General features: G+C 29.9%; 5 protein-coding genes across 9 annotated transcripts; 2 read left to right on the top strand and 3 right to left on the bottom strand.

Moving 5' to 3' along the window:
- Positions 1–735: 735 nt before the first annotated feature.
- Positions 736–4,539, top strand: LOC100650250 (pro-resilin). 3 transcript variants are annotated; one of them, XM_020866050.2, is made up of 4 exons: positions 736–875; positions 1,382–2,491; positions 2,845–3,133; positions 3,295–3,569. In XM_020866050.2, exons 1-4 carry the CDS (start codon positions 867–869, stop codon positions 3,441–3,443), a joined length of 1,557 nt encoding a protein of 518 aa, XP_020721709.2. In that variant the 5' UTR covers positions 736–866; the 3' UTR covers positions 3,444–3,569. The 3 variants fall into 3 exon arrangements, with proteins under 3 accessions (XP_020721709.2, XP_020721710.2, XP_048266799.1); XM_020866051.2 differs by having other exon boundaries at positions 3,298–3,569; XM_048410842.1 differs by lacking the exon at positions 736–875 and having other exon boundaries at positions 1,543–2,491; positions 3,298–4,539.
- A 306-nt stretch (positions 4,540–4,845) lies between these two features.
- Positions 4,846–6,872, bottom strand: LOC100650008 (luc7-like protein 3). 2 transcript variants are annotated; one of them, XR_007225915.1, is made up of 5 exons: positions 6,527–6,872; positions 6,029–6,351; positions 5,619–5,818; positions 5,324–5,539; positions 4,846–5,246 (listed from the first exon to the last, which is right to left on the bottom strand). XR_007225915.1 is itself a non-coding variant. In XM_003399625.3 (4 exons), the coding sequence occupies exons 1-4, from the start codon at positions 6,598–6,600 to the stop codon at positions 5,438–5,440; spliced, it is 699 nt and encodes a 232-aa protein (XP_003399673.1). In that variant the 5' UTR covers positions 6,601–6,872; the 3' UTR covers positions 5,272–5,437. The 2 variants fall into 2 exon arrangements, 1 of the variants encoding a protein (XP_003399673.1); XM_003399625.3 differs by lacking the exon at positions 4,846–5,246 and having other exon boundaries at positions 5,272–5,539.
- Positions 6,873–7,120: 248 nt separating this feature from the next.
- On the top strand, positions 7,121–12,012 carry LOC100649893 (uncharacterized protein C05D11.1). The gene is made up of 14 exons (XM_003399624.4): positions 7,121–7,438; positions 7,594–7,835; positions 7,930–8,098; positions 8,198–8,361; positions 8,438–8,956; positions 9,042–9,296; positions 9,368–9,541; positions 9,610–9,846; positions 9,916–10,096; positions 10,188–10,440; positions 10,513–10,699; positions 10,783–10,926; positions 11,013–11,323; positions 11,412–12,012. Exons 1-14 carry the CDS (start codon positions 7,267–7,269, stop codon positions 11,467–11,469), a joined length of 3,066 nt encoding a protein of 1,021 aa, XP_003399672.2. The 5' UTR covers positions 7,121–7,266; the 3' UTR covers positions 11,470–12,012.
- On the bottom strand, positions 11,680–14,727 carry LOC100650125. 2 transcript variants are annotated; one of them, XM_003399626.4, is made up of 3 exons: positions 13,392–14,727; positions 12,177–12,513; positions 11,680–12,011 (listed from the first exon to the last, which is right to left on the bottom strand). In XM_003399626.4, the coding sequence occupies exons 1-3, from the start codon at positions 13,451–13,453 to the stop codon at positions 11,802–11,804; spliced, it is 609 nt and encodes a 202-aa protein (XP_003399674.1). In that variant the 5' UTR covers positions 13,454–14,727; the 3' UTR covers positions 11,680–11,801. The 2 variants fall into 2 exon arrangements, with proteins under 2 accessions (XP_003399674.1, XP_048266801.1); XM_048410844.1 differs by lacking the exon at positions 13,392–14,727 and adding an exon at positions 12,621–12,905.
- A 239-nt stretch (positions 14,728–14,966) lies between these two features.
- Positions 14,967–18,100, bottom strand: LOC100649424 (ras-related protein Rab-14). The gene is made up of 7 exons (XM_003399619.4): positions 17,707–18,100; positions 16,847–16,959; positions 16,528–16,654; positions 16,331–16,448; positions 16,058–16,176; positions 15,863–15,931; positions 14,967–15,751 (listed from the first exon to the last, which is right to left on the bottom strand). Exons 2-7 carry the CDS (start codon positions 16,950–16,952, stop codon positions 15,634–15,636), a joined length of 657 nt encoding a protein of 218 aa, XP_003399667.1. The 5' UTR covers positions 16,953–16,959; positions 17,707–18,100; the 3' UTR covers positions 14,967–15,633.
- Positions 18,101–19,119: the final 1,019 nt, after the last annotated feature.

Here is a 19,119-nt window from a genome sequence, read left to right on the forward strand (position 1 = left end):
CCCCAAGCTCGGGACCCTGGTTCACGCATCGACGCTCGAAAAAGATTCGAATTTGCCGGCTAATTAATCAGCGACCAGAAGCGTTCTATTAATCATCGTTTCGTAGCGCGTTAAACAACGTTCTGACTTCTAATTAGATAGTTACCTCCGTAATTAGTACATTCGCTTAACATTGCCTAATGTCTCATTCGCCTGACTTGTTCTTCGATGGAAGAATCGCATCAGACATCGAACAATTTCGTGAAAGTTTCCGATGCGATGAGACGAGAGCAGTATTAATCAAGCCTTGGTTAACGAAGACGAGCGGTCGAAGTTGCCATCCTTAGAAGGTCCGTATCCTTACGAAGTCCTGCATCCTTCTTCGTTTCTGCCGCTCTAACCACCCGACAGAGAGGCGAGAGCACGAGAAGACCGATGCTCCAAGTTAATGATGCGCCGCATTGCGTTACAATATAGGATTCGTAACCCGTGAAATATGGAACGAATCCGTACTCTAGGTGGTTGCTACGGTCCCACTCTTCTTCACTCACCATCACTACCGTCACCGACTGATTCAACACCACCGTGACACAGTTACACCGGTGCCTCGCTGTAAATCCTACAGCGCTTGCACCAAACCGTGATCTAGAAACACGGATGAATCCCGGGATATATAAAGCGGATTAGAACCAAAGTTTGTCATTCCCTCGACACCATCCAACGGTGGAAGGTGTAGCATAGCCAAAAGATAAAACCGACGGAAAACGAAAGCCTATCTGGTGAAGCAGTTCGCGTGATCCAGAGACTCGCCTTCTCAAGGATAAACGAGGGAAAAACGGTGGCCAAGTTTATTGTTCCGCCCAGAGGAAAGGCCCACCGACTTCAACATGTCTAAGGTGAGAAAACTTGAATCCAGAAAGAGCAAGAAAATTATATCTGTTGCAACTGATAAGCATCGAGCAGGAAGAAGCGCGCGGCAAGGATTGTTTCGTATGTCAAAATGTCCCGAGCTATTCTGCGACCAAGTTGCTTAACGCGAGAGAATTCTATTCTTCGGAGTTACTATTTGTGTGGCAGAATTCCACAGACAATAGGAAAATTTTGTTCGCGAATTATCGTATTAATCGACGGAAAGAATTCAATGATGTTTCCGATATATCTTCTATAGATCGTTTGGTAGAGTTTAGTAGAATTGCGATTCTAGAAATACTAAAAATCCGATACTTAAAGTGGCAATCTAAGAAACACGATAAGATAAAAAGATCTGCCCAAGCTCCTGTTTTTAAAAATTCGTGTTTGATTATCAACTTAATTCTCTAATTCCTATCATCGTGTCAGACTAGAGGCAACAACTATCTCTACTTGAACAACATATACAAATGTTAAAACCTTATGCATACAGATTGGATTAGCAGTATTCGTCATAGCCCTTACCCTGGTGCGCTCTGAGCCACCGGTGAATTCATATTTGCCACCAAACGGCGGTGGCAACGGAGGAGGTGGCGGAGGACCATCCAACACTTACGGCCCGCCCGGTTTCGACGGGCAAAACGGCATCGGAGGAGGCGACAGCGGTCGTAATGGTTTATCAAATAGTTACGGAGTACCTGGCTCGAACGGTGGAAGGAATGGCAATGGCAGAGGAAATGGTTTCGGTGGTGGTCAACCTTCTAGCTCTTACGGAGCACCATCCAATGGACTCGGTGGAAACGGAGGTTCAGGTGCCGGAAGACCATCCAGCAGTTACGGAGCACCTGGTGGAGGAAATGGCTTCGGTGGTGGGCAACCTTCCAGTTCTTACGGTGCACCGTCCAATGGACTCGGTGGAAACGGAGGTTCAGGTGCCGGAAGACCATCCAGTAGCTACGGAGCACCTGGTGGGGGAAATGGTTTCGGTAGTGGTCAGCCTTCTAGTTCTTATGGTGCACCGTCCAATGGACTCGGTGGAAACGGAGGTCCAGGAGCCGGAAGACCGTCCAGTAGTTACGGAGCACCTGGCGGAGGAAATGGTTTCGGTGGTGGAAGCAACGGAGCTGGCAAGAACGGATTCGGTGGTGCTCCATCGAACAGCTACGGTCCTCCAGAAAACGGAAATGGTTTTGGTGGTGGCAATGGAGGTGGGTCTCCATCGGGTCTCTATGGACCTCCTGGAAGAAACGGTGGAAACGGCGGGAACGGTGGAAACGGTGGCAATGGAGGACGGCCATCGAGTAGTTACGGAACGCCTGAAAGAAATGGAGGAAGACCATCGGGTCTTTATGGACCACCAGGTAGAAATGGAAATAACGGCGGCGGAAATGGAGGATATAACGGTGGCAATGGTGGATATCCATCAGGAGGACCGGGTAGTAACGGGGCTGGCAATGGTGGATATCCTTCTGGAGGCCCTGGTGGCAATGATGGCTATCCTTCTGGAGGTCCCGGTGGTAATGGCGGCGGCAACGGTGGTTATCCTTCTGGACCAGGTGGAAATGGTGGCGGTAACGGAGGTTACGGGGAAGATGAAAATAACGTAAGTATGTTTGATGATAATTACCTATCATGACCAATTATTTCTGATCGTTACAATATATACTTTATTGTTCGCTGTGAGCAACAAATGAAATTATCCGAGTTAATTACTGGTATAGGAAACAGCAGCACCGATAAATTTTTGAATCAAATATATATTATTGAAACTAATACATTTAATTTGTAGCAAACGATATAACTACGCAAAATCGAAAATTTAATTGATTTCTCTCACCGTCAAGTATTTCGTTTAATTTTTATTGCCTACTAGGAGTCAATACGAATTCTCAACTCTTTCATAGTTTACGACCTATAACTATCTTTATTATATATCTCGATATATCTCTAATTTAGGAACCAGCAAAATACGAATTCTCTTATGAAGTCAAGGACGAGCAGTCCGGAGCTGATTATGGCCATACGGAAAGTAGAGACGGGGATCGCGCACAGGGAGAGTTCAATGTTCTGCTTCCTGATGGCAGAAAACAAATCGTTGAGTACGAAGCTGATCAAGATGGATTTAAACCTCAAATTAGATACGAAGGTGAAGCGAATGGCCAAGGATATGGTTCTGGTGGACCAGGAGGCAATGGTGAAGATAATGGATACCCAAGTGGCGGACCTAACGGAGATGGAGCCGGAGGTAATAATGTTTATCCATCAGGTAGGCCAAGTGATGGGCCTGACTTCACCGATGGTGAATCAAACATACATATATCTGCATAAGTTCTTCGCTGAAACTACGTTTGAATTTAATTTCATCCGATTTTTAATCGTAAATATATGTAATATTTGAATTCTTAGCAGGGTACCCATCGGGAAGACCAGGTGGTGACAATGGCGGTTACAGAAACGGAAATAACGGTGGCAACGGTGGCAACGGTGGAAACAATGGAGGATATCCATCCGGAAGTGGTGGCGACGCAGCGGCTAACGGAGGATATCAATACTAAATGTTCATCTAAGCGTAGTAATATATATCGCGTGTATTACAAAAGGGGAATACATAGGGCAACGTTTATCATAACGCATGGGATAGTTTCTGTCTGGAACAGTAAGAACGCAACTGTAATTGTGAGCGATGATAATTTTAGTACGATCGAATTTTGATGTCGATCTTTACTATATTTAATCGTTTTAGGACACTTACAATTGAACGATCATAGAATGAAAAGAATGATCACTCGTTTAACATTGAAAACAGGCAGGTTTTCATATTGCAATGCTTCGTTTGTTTCAGACGTAGTATCCTTTCTAGTATAAAAGGAATAACTATTCATAGGATAAACATAAAAACCTCAAAGTCAATCCTTAGAAATGAACGATATTGTTAGCTATTAATCGCATACAACTTCTTGATATATTCATTTATAACGGAATTCACGTGCAATAATACTAACAATATCGTTTAATAAACTTAGCAAACGCAGTGTCATTACTTTTTAAATCAATTTCTCTTTCAGTATATATAATAAGACTCGTAAATGAATTGGTTATCATTATATATACCATTTGCGATTTTATACGTGTGCAATACTCGTCTTCTTCGAAATAACTATAATTTCTTTAACATTTGATGATCTATCTACGATTTTATAACTACCACCAGATGTATACTAATTTTTAACGTTTGTTAAGATATTGTATTTATTACTATTTATCATACTATATATATATATATATATATATTTTAACGATGTTTAAAATGTAGCTGTAGAAACAAACGTCCGCATAAATAAAAATTGCGGTAGGCCATAATGTGTTCAGTGTTCAGTCTTTCACTTGCACCTTTCACGCTATGTAAACGTTATTCTATTACAATTTATATGAATATACATATGTATATATACATATATATTATATAAATATATATATATATATATATATATATACATACATATGTTTGTGTATAATCATTTAAATGATCAAAAAAGAAATATGTACGCGAAGTAATAATATTAATCATATTTTTATATTAATGAAGCACTTGTTTGTAATGTAATTATCGTATTAGATGCTTATGTACATATAATCTGCTTCTTTCGCATTTATAAATCAAATTTCTAGGTTTCATATGATAGCAAACAAAAGAACAAGTAAATAAAAGCAACGAGTGCTTTGAATATTTGATAAATACCTGTAATTTCAGACGAAGTAGTACATTTCGTCCACAACATGTTCGCATTCACAAAATATAACAAAATATTCAAAGATGTGATCTGATCTGATGTAATAAATAATAGATACTTCAAATCTAACGAATCAGTACTACCATCATCCAAAAACTAATTTCTAAGGTGGCGTTTCGGCTTAAACGTAGCGAACGTAACATAAGTCAAATAAATATATATCTTCTTCAGAGATAAAGTAATTTTACATAAACTTTATTTGCATTACACAAAAGAAATATTATACCATAAAATGCAATACGTCAAACATATCTCGTTAGTCTACAAACAAAATGTAACTGTAATTATTGGAATTTGTGTTCTATGATATTAATACAGTTCTTGATACAAGTTTTAATAGCAACATGTCTGATAACAAGAATTATAAAATATTTATATTTTACTCATTTCTTACATTTAATTTATACATTTATATACAAAATATTTTGTAATCCCATAACGTATTTTAACTTTTCAACCTAATCGGTCAAAGACGCACAATTTTGTTTTTAAGGGAATTGTTTCTTGATTATATAATAATATATTATTTTTATTTCTATATCCTACGTTTCTAATAAAATAATACGCCTAGGAAATGAAAGAGGCAAGTGTGTTTATAAATATAAAAATGTGATTATTTATTAGTACAAAAAATGGTTGATTACCTATTTGTACATTTTGAATTTTCAATTATAGCCATTTATTACACAGGTATGAACATCCAGAGATCAACATTTGTTTACACTAATAAATTTTGGTAAAACTAAATTATTCAACTATCAAGTAACATTTGAATGTATCAAATCAGCTATAGCTTTCTGTCTAAGAGTGTACAATTTTTTCACCCATTTATCAAATCTGGCTTCCTGATCAATCATTATCTAAATAAAAAATATTTGAAAATAAAATGTCTAATATTTATATTATTCATGCATATAGAGAAAGAAAAAGGTACACTACCGAAGAATGAAAGATACTATCAGATCCACAAGGAACTTCAGCCACTGCTGGAACTTGTATAGTATCTGCATTAATATCTATAACAATGTTCTTAAATTTCTTTTCCTTTGTATTAGACGAAAATTGTTTGGGTGTAAAACCTTCAGAATTGATTTCCTCTAACACACCTTCTTTAAAACGTGGTTCAATTGGAAAATCACCTAAAAATAATTTTATGTTAAATTAATATGATTCCTGCAAAATAATATTAGTGTAGTATCCTAATTTGTATAACTAAACTTAAAATTTTCCTACCCTTATTTTCTATATAAGCAGAAGATAAAACTATTCAATGCTTTTAAAACTATAAATTCAGATTAATAATAAAATATTTATAACTTGAAAAATAACATATGTAATAAAAATCATACCTTTTATTACAACATTTTTAGTTTTTTCAGACACAATAGTCTTTACATTAGATTGTGAACTACTTGAACGACTCCCAGATTTTTCTCTTGAAGCTGATCTAGCTTTTCTCTTAGAACAATCTGAAGAACGTGATCTAGAATGATACCTATGTCTTTCTCTTCCTTTTGAATTACTGTTTCTAGAGCTTTTGTAACTTTTTTGGCTATGATCTCTATCTCTCCCTCTGCTTCTGGAATGTGAGCGATGTCTACGCTTTGTTTTTGAGTGTTTGGATGACCTTCGTCTATGAGAAGATGAATCACTAGAATCTGAACTAGATGATCTGAAATGAAGGATTACATATTACACTACGTTTTGTAATCAGTTTTATTAATATATATTAATGGAAATTATGATGTTATGCATAAAATTACAATCAAGTAATGTTTTAATATAAACAGGAAATAAATCAAACTAAGTATATCGTATAAGATCTCAAATAATTTAATATTATTTACCTGGATCTCCTACTACGTCTTCGACGATACCTGCTATTATGATCTGAGTCCGATTCACTCGAATATCTTGTCATAACGGACAGCTGGTTCTTTACTTAGCCTTAAACTGTGTCAAATATCACTGCATTGCAACGAATGTAACATATAATACTAGAGCGCTATCTATAGGTATAAATAGGTATCTATAGGTATAAATTTAAAGAAATAAATTATAAATAATTTATAGTATAGAATATATAACAAATCAATAAATATCATTCACACATTAATTTTCTGAATAAGTTAAATTATTCAATCTTTTATAAAAGAATTAAAAATTCTATCAATAGTTACAGTGTTAATAATTTTATACGCATTAACCATTTAACCCCATATATCTATTCTTCTTTAATATTATTATTTCGATACTATCAGAGATATTATCTAATCTATTTAATCTGTCTAATGTTGACTACCAATGTTTAGCTAAAAAGATCAGGCATCTGTTACTTATACATAAGGTTTTTAAATATTTAAAACATATCCTAAAATTAATTAAAATGAAAAATATTTTACAATCGAACATTATTTAAAATATATATCATTGACTTGTGATGCTCTTTTGATAATTTCGATATCAAGGTCAATTGTTTCACATAATAAACTGTAAATATTTATAAATAGTTACAAATACAAAGTTTATGTATTCGTGTTGCTTTTCAAGGAGTTTTAAAGTTAGTAGAAATTTAATGTAATATAAGATGGCGCCGGTAGACAATTCACCAAGAGAAAACATGGGAGCATTTGATTTTATATATTCGATAAAAGCAAATGATACAATACCGGTACATATTTACAAATCTAGAGATACTGGAATTACGGTTTGTATAGCGGACGTTGAAGGACCTGTTGTAAATGGTTACTTGTGTCTCGGTAATTTCTGTTGTTTTTATATTTCTTATGTATTCTTAAAATATGGTATTTATTTAATTTTATTATTTTATATACGTTATATATATATATACGTCATATATACTATAGATATATAGTATATAATATTATAGATAATACTATTTCTATAAATTTAGCTACTGAAGCGCATGATGATGATGGATTACCACACACATTGGAACACCTTATTTTCCTGGGCAGTGAGGACTATCCGTACAAAGGTGTTTTAGATCTATTAGCTAATAGGTGCTTGGCATCTGGTACCAATGCTACAACACAAGTTGATTTTACTTACTATACTATGACAACTGCTGGAAGTGAAGGATTTTTATCTTTAATGCCTATATATTTAGATCATATACTTTATCCAACACTCAAGGTACAAAATACTTATTATTTATTTAATAATTAATAAATCATAATGTGTAGGATGTTTTTAGTTAATAAAATTAAGTATAAAATTATTTATTAAGGATTCAGGATTCCTTACTGAAGTACATCATATTAATGGTAAAGGGGAAAATGCAGGTGTGGTCTACTGTGAAATGCAAGGAAAAGAAAATATGGGAGAATATCTAGTATACGTAGAAATGTCTAGAGCAATATTCCCTGGACGATGTGGTTACAAATCTATTGTTGGAGGTAAAAATATTAATCTTTCTAATATCTTATTATTTTAGAATAGAACGTTAAGTGGTGTACATTGCTATTTTTATAAGAGAAATATTACTTTTTTTATAGGAGCATTGAAAAATCTAAGAGAAAGTACTACTAATGAAAAGGTCAGGCAATATCATCAAGAATTTTATAGGCCTGAGAATTTGACAATAGTAATCACTGGCCAAGTGAAACATGCAGATGTGTTCAAAGCATTACAAATTATAGAAAAGAAAATAATATCAAAAGTATATATATATAATTGTTTGTATTTCAATTCTTCATTACTTTCATAACATAGTTAGAACTTAACGGATGTTTTAGGGAAATAGAAGTTTCTTTAAAAAACCTTGGCAGGATCCTGTACCACCTCTCACTAAAAGTATAGATTTAGATGTGTATTATCCTTGTGATGATGAAGATAATGGAATAGTAGATGTTGCTTGGCGAGGATCGTCTCCTATTACCGATATGTATAAGCTTATCGGTTGTACATTACTTTTAAAATATCTCACGGATACATCAGTTAGTCCACTGCAGAAAGAATTTGTTGAAATTGATGATGCATATGCTAGTAATGTTGGTTATTCTTATTCTGCATATACAGTATCTGTATTATACCTTGCATTTGAAAGTGTACCAAAATCAAAAATTCCTCTGATAAAAGATCAGCTGTTAAAAGTATTAAATGATGTGTATAAGAAAGGTATTGATATGAAACGAATGAAGACAGTTGTTCATAGACGTATCCTTGAAGATCTGAGTAGTTTGGAAAGTGAACCGCATGATACAGTTGCATATATGCTTTTTGGATATGCACTTTATGGTAATACTAAAGAAGATGTAAGTACTTGTTTTGGGTCTGTTATGAAATTTTACTAATCAAGGTATTCTTATAATAATTATATATCTGTTTCTGAAATTTTAGTTGGATCAGAGGACCAATCAGGTACAAGCTCTTAAAAGATTAGAAACTGAACCTGAGTCTTACTGGTTAAATTTGTTAAAAACATATTTTCTTGAATCTCCATTCATATTAATTAAAGGAATTCCCAGTTTGAAAAAAAGACACGAATTAACTGAGAAAGAGAAAGACCGAGTGGCTAAACAAATTGAAAATTTAGGCAAAGAGGGGCTCCAAGAGAAAGAAAAAGAACTGCAAGAAGCAATTGCTAAAAATGATGTATGTAATTTTACATACATATATGATATATATAATATTCTTTCTTACACACTAATTTCGTATACATTTAGATACCAGTACCGGATGAAATATTAAGTTCTGTTCCTATCCCATCTACTCATCTTATCAATTTCTACTACATCAAGAGTTATACAACAGAAAGCAGTAAGCAACATTCCAGATTTGATGTATCAAAGTTGCCATTTTATACATATTTGGATCACGTTAATACAAACTTTGTTTATGTATGTACTTGTTTATTATTTGATCATATTTGAAACATCATTTAATTGACTAGGCATTTCTTTTACAGATGTTTGTTATTATGAATACTTCAGATGTTAAAGAAGAATATAAACCTTATATCCCTTTATTATTGGAAACAATAATGGAGTGTCCAGTAATGAGGAATAGTCAACTCATCCCATATGAAGAAATTGTAGCTGAATTGGAAGCAGATACCATAAGCAATGATACTAACCTTGGAGTTTCTAATTCTTCGAGATTTTCATGTGGACTATACAGTTATACTGCTCTGTTAATACTTCATGTAATAATTCTTTATGTTAAAATTCGTTTAACAATTATTTAATAATCTTAAATAATTGTCTTTTTATAGCTTGAAATGGAAAAATATGAGAAGGGTGTACAATGGATTAAAGAACTTTTATACGAAACTAAATTAACTCCAGATAGATTAAAAATTACAGCTGCAAAAATGGTAAACGATGTCGCCCAATTTAAAAGACAAGGGAATAAAATTGTGAATGATTTAATGCAAGGATTGATATATAAGAAGGGTAAAAAATTTAAAGAATTATGTAACACGTATGCGTGCATACACATACATAATCGTGTATTATTGTAAATAATTATATTTTTCTTTTTCAGATAGCAACCCTTATATATCTAACATGTTACGGCAACAGAAATTTCTTAATAATATTTTGGACCGCTTAAACGATGAAACAGGCCAAAAAGAAGTTATTTCAGAAATTGAATCTGTTAGAGAAGTGTTAACAACACCTAAAAATATGATATTGCACATGGCAACTAATGTGGATAAATTAACTGCTAAAGTACCAAATGTTTATGGCCCATGGAACACATACTTTTCTACATTTGATACATCAAGCAAGACTAAGTTAGTTTATTTTCATAACTTAAATTATAAATTACATGTTCGCATATAAATAGTAAATATATAACTGTACAGACTTGAAGCCATTCCTGATTCAGCATTGATAAATTCTCCAGATGAGATTCCATTTAAAGGTTGCGTTACAGGACTAGGTTCCATAGAATCTTCCTATTTATGTCAGAGCTGCTCATGTATAAATGATTATCACAGTCCAGATTTAGCCCCTTTGCTTGTTTGTATACAATATTTAACTCAATTAGAGGTAAATAAAAAATAATGTAATACCTCTGCAATAATTGTGTATTGCATCATATAATATGTATTTAAACATCAATATTTTTTAAGGGCCCTATGTGGAGACTTATTAGAGGTCAGGGTCTATCTTATGGGTATTATATCCATCCCAAACCAAATGAAGGCCTGTTATATTTATCATTTTATAAATCCGCAAATATTGTAGCAGCATATAAAGAAGCAAAATCGATTGTAGTAAGTATATGTTTAGATCACAATTAATCAAATTTGTGACATTCAAAAAATGAAAATAGCATTACTCATCTTTTACATTATTGTAGGAAATTCATATTTTCGAAAATAAATGGGAAAAATTACTTTTTGAATCGGCAAAATCTTGTTTATTATTTGAAATTATTGGGAAAGAGCAGAGTGTAGGAGATGTAGTACAACAGTCATTATTGTCTTATTTTAAAAATGTATCACATGATTACTCTCAACAAATGGTACAACGTGTATCTGAAGTGACAATTGAGGATATGAGTCGTATAGCATCTCAATATTTAAAACCATTATTTGATCCAGAACAATGTAAAACAACTATTGTATGTCATTCATCTAAAGTACCAGAAATTGTTGATGCATTTAAAATGTAAGTTAATAAATACTACAGTGATATATTCTAACATAAATATATATATGTAAGTATTTGTATTTATTTATATGTATTTTTGTTACAGACTCAATCACGATCTTAAATCATACACTACTCTTGAAGAAAGTTACCTAAATGATTAGTAAATTTTAAATATATTAAAAAAGCATGCCCCTGAAGTTCGACAAACATATATTATAATGGTTTTGTTCGAAACACAGCTTCAAAACGAATTTAAGCACATTTGTTACTCATTTTAAAAATGCTTGTTGATTTGCCTTTATGGATCAATATTGCTATAAAGAAACTAACAAGATTTAGTCAGGATATATACTTCTATAACAACTAAATAATTATACAGTACATTTATGTATGTTTTATTATCCCTTATACATGTTGTTATTTAAAATACAGTTTTTTTTGTGAATTACTTAAAATACAGTAAACTTAGTTTCAATCATTATTAATATAGGAATTATGATACTAAAATATTTTCTATTTCTAATGTTGATACACCTTTTTGTTTCTTTGGTAAATAAACTCCACCAAACACTTGTAAACCAAGCATTGTAATATTTGCAGTGTCTAATGGTTCTGCATCAGGCACTTCTCGTCCACGATAATATGGTTTAAAATTCATCAAAGGCAATGTTACAATTGAAAAGTCAATATCTGACATTGGTGCCTATTGTAATTTAATATAATTTTTGTATTAAATTGATACTTAAAAATTATTGTTATTTAAACATTGTAAACCACTCGGTCTAAACACATTATTTAAAAAATTACAACTTATAACTTATTAATTATGCTTTTAAGAATAGCTCAAAGTAACATAGCTAAAGTTTACCATAAAAAATTGTTCATAAGTTATATCTTCATTTGAATGAAGGCCTTTGTGTCTAAGAACAATTTTATAGTGACTATTGTTGCCTTGTCCTCGACAATTGATTTCAATATTTTCAAAATTGGATAAATTTAAATTAGTCATTGTACGTATCCCTGCAAATCCTGCACCATTTGGTTGTGGATTTAAAAGAGTAAAGAATATAGCTCGTTGAAAAACTTGTGTTGTTTGTAATGCTAAAACAGCTTTTGATTTTCCTACTGTTCTAACAGTGTCAGATATTTCTCTCCAATTATCCACATTTTCTACAGTTGTAAAATCAAAAAGTATTTCTTTATGCCTAGTTAATTAAAAATAATGAATTTTAATTGGAGATAACACTTTTATCAGATAGTTAATTTATGTGTATATAAAAATCTTTATTCGTTAAAAAAATGTTAAACATACATGTTTTTTGTAAAATCTTTACAATGTACCAACAGCACATTTGAGAAATACTGCCATTAGAAGTTATAAATTATTAATTCCTTTTAAGTTTCTGATGATTAAATAGGTTATAATAAACAGTTTGATGACAAAAACAGCTTACAATAAACACGGATAATTAATGCAATAATAAATTGTATCGTTAACATAATAGCTTTTATTTATTATCAACGATTAATATCAATACTATTCGTAATCTCATATTTACAAACATTTAACACATTAACAAAATATTTTATATAATTAACTAGGAAATTGAATATTTCGGTAAAGAATAAATTATCTTATAAAACGTAATAATTTTGTATTTGATCTTAAAAGCTAAATTAGTGAAATTTATTAAAGAATAGTAACTGTCAAATGTATATATATATATATATATATATTATTTCTTGCCAAATTAGTATTAACCATTTAATTCTTTCATTATTTATAAATTATTATAAGCATAAAATTAATCATTATAATTATATGTATAATACGCAAAAAATACCTTATACATATGTGTACATACGTATAACTCTACATTATTACATGAAACAAATTTTCAAATATATTAAATCAAAATAAATAAATAGAAAAGACAAAAATTTCTTTCAAATAACATTATACTGTGGATATACTTGTGGATATATAAATTTTACGAACATATGTTTTTTAAGTATCTTTTTTAAATAGAAAAATTAAATGTCAACATAAATAATTAACATTGTTATCAAAAATATAACTCACCCGCTTATTGAGCGGAACACCATTCCAACCATAAAAATATTGTAAATATATTGATAATTCATTGTTGTTTAACAACTTTTACCTTATAATATAATGACTATTTAATTTTGCGTGAAATATATTTCTTTCTTTATATATTTAGTGACGTAAATTTATGCATCTAATGCAAGTCAAAGTGATATGGTCAATGTTTTAAAAATATACTTTTGTATATAATGAACTCGCGCGGCAAAATTAAAACATATTTTTACAGCACAGATAAGATGCACTATAAAAGATTTTGTCCACAGATTTATTATCTTAAGATTCAATATCCGCGACTTAAAAACTAGAAAAGAATTTATATATATTTATATTTATATATATGTACTAAAAACAGGAACATGAAAAATACTAATAAAACCAAAGGATCTTGTTTTTTTAAATAGTCATATAAATTGACATATATGTGCAATAAATAAATACAAAATATTTAAATATCATCTGTATTAAAATAATTTAGAAATTGAATTGCATTGAAATGATAATCTTAAGTATTATATATCTTTGTAGTAATATTACGTTATATCGAATAAACCCGTGATTATATGACATGATAAATTTAAGAGATAATACAATGAAATATGAGCTATCAGTTTTCTACGTAACTTGTAATCTATTAATTTTGCCGTTTTGGTTATAAAATACATTGCTAGAAATAACATTTTACTTTAAATTTGTTGTATTAAGGATGCAAAATCAATTATTCTAATGCGACTGTAATATAAATATTTATTTTTGTTATTATTTATATATACAAGATATGGAAAATAGATAAGTAACTGAAGTTGAAATTAGGTTTAAACAATAATACATATTAAATAAAAAAAGATTTTGTTCTTATTGATTCTTATTGATCTCCAATTAATTAGATGTTATGTGTATACATATAACAGGATAATAATTATTTTAAATGGATTTGAGAGCTTTGGTCAAATATATTCTAAATGATATTTTATATTTTTTTAATATAATTGCCAATATAACTGCAATATAATTGTTTTGCTATATATTAAATAAAAAACAACATATAATATTTGATTCCTTTTAAATTAATTTTCTAATTTCATTTCAGTCGGGATTGGTATGTAAAATTGATTTTGAAAAATATGTTAAGACTATTGCTAGGTACAATATAGCTGTCAATCAAAGTACAAAAAATAATAAATTTTTCAGATAACATTTCTTCTAATCTTTCTTAAAAATTAACAAAACATGAAATGTGGATAAAAATTTAAGATACATATCAACTGTATATTACTTCATTTTAGTTGTGAAAACGATATTAATTGATATAATGTAATAGAATATTAAAAAATCTATCCTTTTGAAAACACTAATTGTTTAAAATCTTTGAAATAATAGTAATCATAACAATATAAATGTTTTCTTATCAAATTGGAAACATGGAATATTCCAAAATACTTGGAAATTAAAATGTTTTTCAAGCAGAAAATAAAAGTTATATTTAACTTTACATTAGCAGTTTATATGCTTTGTATGATATGAAAATGGGGTTGTAGTTATATGGAACACTAAAGTTGACATTAATTCTATTTCATTATGCCATTTTGTGACAACTCTTTGATGCTGTTGAGAAGTTTAGATGTGTTACCAACAATCTTTTGCACTTAAGCTTATAGTACAATAGCTTTCAAACTGCAAATTAGATAACAAACACGATCAAACGTGCTTAATCTTGTTACACATATTTAATTTACAATGGTAAATATTTGGCTGTGTCACATTCATATTTATCATATTTTCTTGTGATTAAGTAAATGTTTAGTACAATGCATCTTGTACACAATGTACTATAAGATTTGTGAATACAACATATTGTCTAATATTAAATTTTTTACGCAATAAAGTATACGACCTATGCAATAATATTTGCATGTATGCAAATTACAATAACCATAGAAAAGCTTTAACACTGAAATATCAATTTCAGCGTTAATACAGAATCATTGTTATCAGTACAATTTATATGCATATGTAGACTAAATCATGGATCTGTACTTCATTTCTGAAAATTAAGTCTAACCAGAAAAAAGTGATATCCTTTTCATGGAATAGATTTGACATATCAAAGGTAAAGGGATAAAGACAGGAGACTATTTGCTTACTATACTTAGTATAAATCATATATGCATCAATAGTACCGATGAATTCATGTTTCTATATACAAACAAATAAAGACCTAACAAGAGCAGGAATCCTTTCCACCCTGTTGTTCATTAGATACACCTTGAAGATTAGTACGACCTGGTTGACTCGGATTATGTTGAACTCCAGATTCGGCAGCATTCAAGTCCAAACTATATGCAAATAAATTATAATATGAAAATTTTCAAAAGTACAAAATATGATCAACCACGTTATTTCAGCAATGTGTTAGGCAAAAAAAAAAAAAAATCGAATTTACTGACCGGCCATCTTGTATACTCTGGAATATCTTTTTTGCTGTTTCCAAAAAAGCCTCTTCAACATTGTGTCCTCTAATAAAAAAGTCATAAATTTAAATATTTTCTAATTATATAATTCGTCTATATATTTATACTTTAACTACATAATTTAAATTTAATGCCCTTATGTTCAAACTAATTGCCTAATTATTGACTTACGTTTTTGCACTAGCTTCTACAAACATAAGACCATTTTCATCAGCAAATTGTTTTGCTTCCTCATAAGTAACATCTCGTTGACCTTCCAGGTCACTTTTATTTCCGATTAAAAATATAACCTATAAATATAATATGTAAAATTGTTTGTTACATATATAATATAAACCCGTTATTTATAGAGTATGAGAAATACATCATTCAACAGTTCTGCATCAATGTAGTTACACTTTACAGACGTAAATACCATTATGTAAAATATCATATTTTGCATACAGTGCTTGGATTTGTTAAATTCCTTGTATCTGTAAGCCAGCTGCTAAGATGATTATAAGTTGAACGACGAGTTATATCATAGACCATTAATGCTCCAGCAGCACCTCGGTAATAAGATCTATAATGTACACATATGTATATATTATACAGCCTTTTTATTAAAAATGTTACAATTTAATTATTATAAAAGCATATACCTAGTAACTGCCCTAAAACGTTCTTGACCAGCAGTGTCCCATATTTGTAATTTTATTTTTTGTCCTGCAACTTCAATGATTCTTGTCCCAAATTCAACGCCAATAGTATGTGGACAATCTGCCATAACTACAGTAGAGGAAAATTTTCTATGTCATTTTATATATGATGATATGAATATAAAAAGCTTTTAAATAAAAAGATTTATTCTAAGTACAATAAAACTATATAATTCATTTGTTAAAGAAATTACAAATGTGCATACCCAAATCTAAATTGTTTATAAAGATTTGTTTTTACTATCTTACTTTTTTTACTTACATTTTTTTTCTGTAAATTGATGCAATAAACATGATTTTCCTACTCCCATATCTCCTATAATAATATATTTGAAGATATAAGAGTAATTATATGGTCCAGTTGACATTTTTTATCTGTAAATATATAATTTACAAACTTTTGATTTTTGTATCAATTTATATGAAATATACTTTATTTATTAATTTATTTATACAGAGATATTAAAGTATGACAAATATCAGATCCGCAATGAAGTTTATTGAACATCTGGCATAGCAAGAATGTATGATAACAAAACACATAAATAAGAATATAATACAAATTACAACAAATGATGTTACTATATATATAAATGACAAACACGACTATGTACATTATACCATAATAGGCATAGTTGTAGTATCAATATGTTTGATAAAAACCTATGCTAAAAAAAACATAACAAACTATAAATTATTATATTTTATTAAAACAAATTTATTATGATTATAAACTGCTAATAAATATTCAATTGGTGATAAATCAATGCATGGAAATATTACATATGTTAAGTAATACTATATTAAATATAATTATTCTAGTAAAATATCATTTTGTGGATACTTGTGTAAAAATAAAATATGATGTGAAGACAATAATGATTTTTACATGTTTATTCAGGTGTTTTTCAACAAAACATTAATGATAAAATAATACATAATTGCTTAAATGACAATTATCATTATTGGTTGAAAATGTTGGAAAAATTATAAATTGCCAAATAAAAAGATATGATAATACCAATTCTGAATTTATAAATATAAGCAATAAAATCTCAATTTCCTGATGACAACTGTTCACTAAAAAAAGTTTCTGATGTCAACAATGCATTGTCTACTCACCGTTTTGTAGTTCACTACTGTGGAATGTTTTCCCACAAACTGAATTACAAGGATTTCGTTAAAATGTTATTACTACATAAACAATAAATTCTCGTATTAGATGTACAGGTAACAACCGTAACACCGTAAATGTATTATAAATTACGATTCTTTATATCACGCGCAATATGGCAGATCACTGTCGCTAATAACGATGGCGGCGAATAAACGTCAAACCACCTGTCACTATTTTTTAACAATTCTAGTTATTAACCTACACTCGTTCGTTGTAACTTTAATTTTAATAGTGTTATTTAACTATTACGACGAATATAAGTAATATCTCTAGTTGTAACTGTAATGTTTCCGAATATATAATTTTGTTAAACCATAGAAAGATGAATAAAGATAGATATCATTTGACCATTATGGCAGTAATTCTATACATATATATGCATACATACAAATTCTAGTGTATTTCAAAATGTCATAGCATTATTAATCAAAATATTCTCCTTATTCTGTAAAACAATGTTTCAGAATGTCATATTAACACGAGTTCTATGTGCCAAATATAGAAGCATAATATTTCTATTACTCCCATTAAAGCTATGTATATAAACCAACCGCATACCAGTTCTTTTGAAACAAAGATATTGATTGGTATTTTGCTCTGTCTCAACATCAGTTAATTTTACCAAACAAATAATAAATGTCTATATATTTTAATAACAGAATATAATAACATCTTAAAATTAAAATCCTAATTTTCGAGATCATAACCCTAATTAGGCACATAATATTTGTCAAAGATAGTTTTGATATAATACAAAAATTATTGTTACAATAACTATTGTATTGAAGTACATATATATAACAGCATTATTTAAAATATTGAATCATCCTTTTATTTAAGTTTGATATATTTGTAAGTTCTTGGTACAATTTTATACAAATTACATTAAATGTAAAAATTAAAATATAATTTTCATATAAGTAACGCATTGTTAGTTACTGCATTTGGTTATTTTGTTTGTTTTAATCATAAATTATGTTAATTGATTGATAAGTTAATAAATTCATATAAATTCTAAAAATAAAAAATATTTTTTTTGAAAACATGAAACACAGAAACCAAAATTAGCAAATCAAAAGGATTATCGGAAAATTTTTGTTTGAGTATCAAGTACTATCCAACCATCGTAAAATTTTAATACATTTAAATACATAATAAATAATACGAATAAGCCTAATTGAGAAACCACCCAAATGTTAGTCGTTTGAACAGTATTGGGACTTGTAATGCAAATATGTTAATACTAGTTGTAGGTTGTAGTTAGAATATGCGCACTTTCGTAACTTGCAAATGTTGTGTTATGTACCTATTGTTTGGTGGTTGAAACTTATGTTTGAAATAATTCCGTATAAAATACC

This window comes from Bombus terrestris, chromosome 12 (assembly GCF_910591885.1).
Source record: "Bombus terrestris chromosome 12, iyBomTerr1.2, whole genome shotgun sequence".
NCBI lineage: Eukaryota > Metazoa > Arthropoda > Insecta > Hymenoptera > Apidae > Bombus > Bombus terrestris.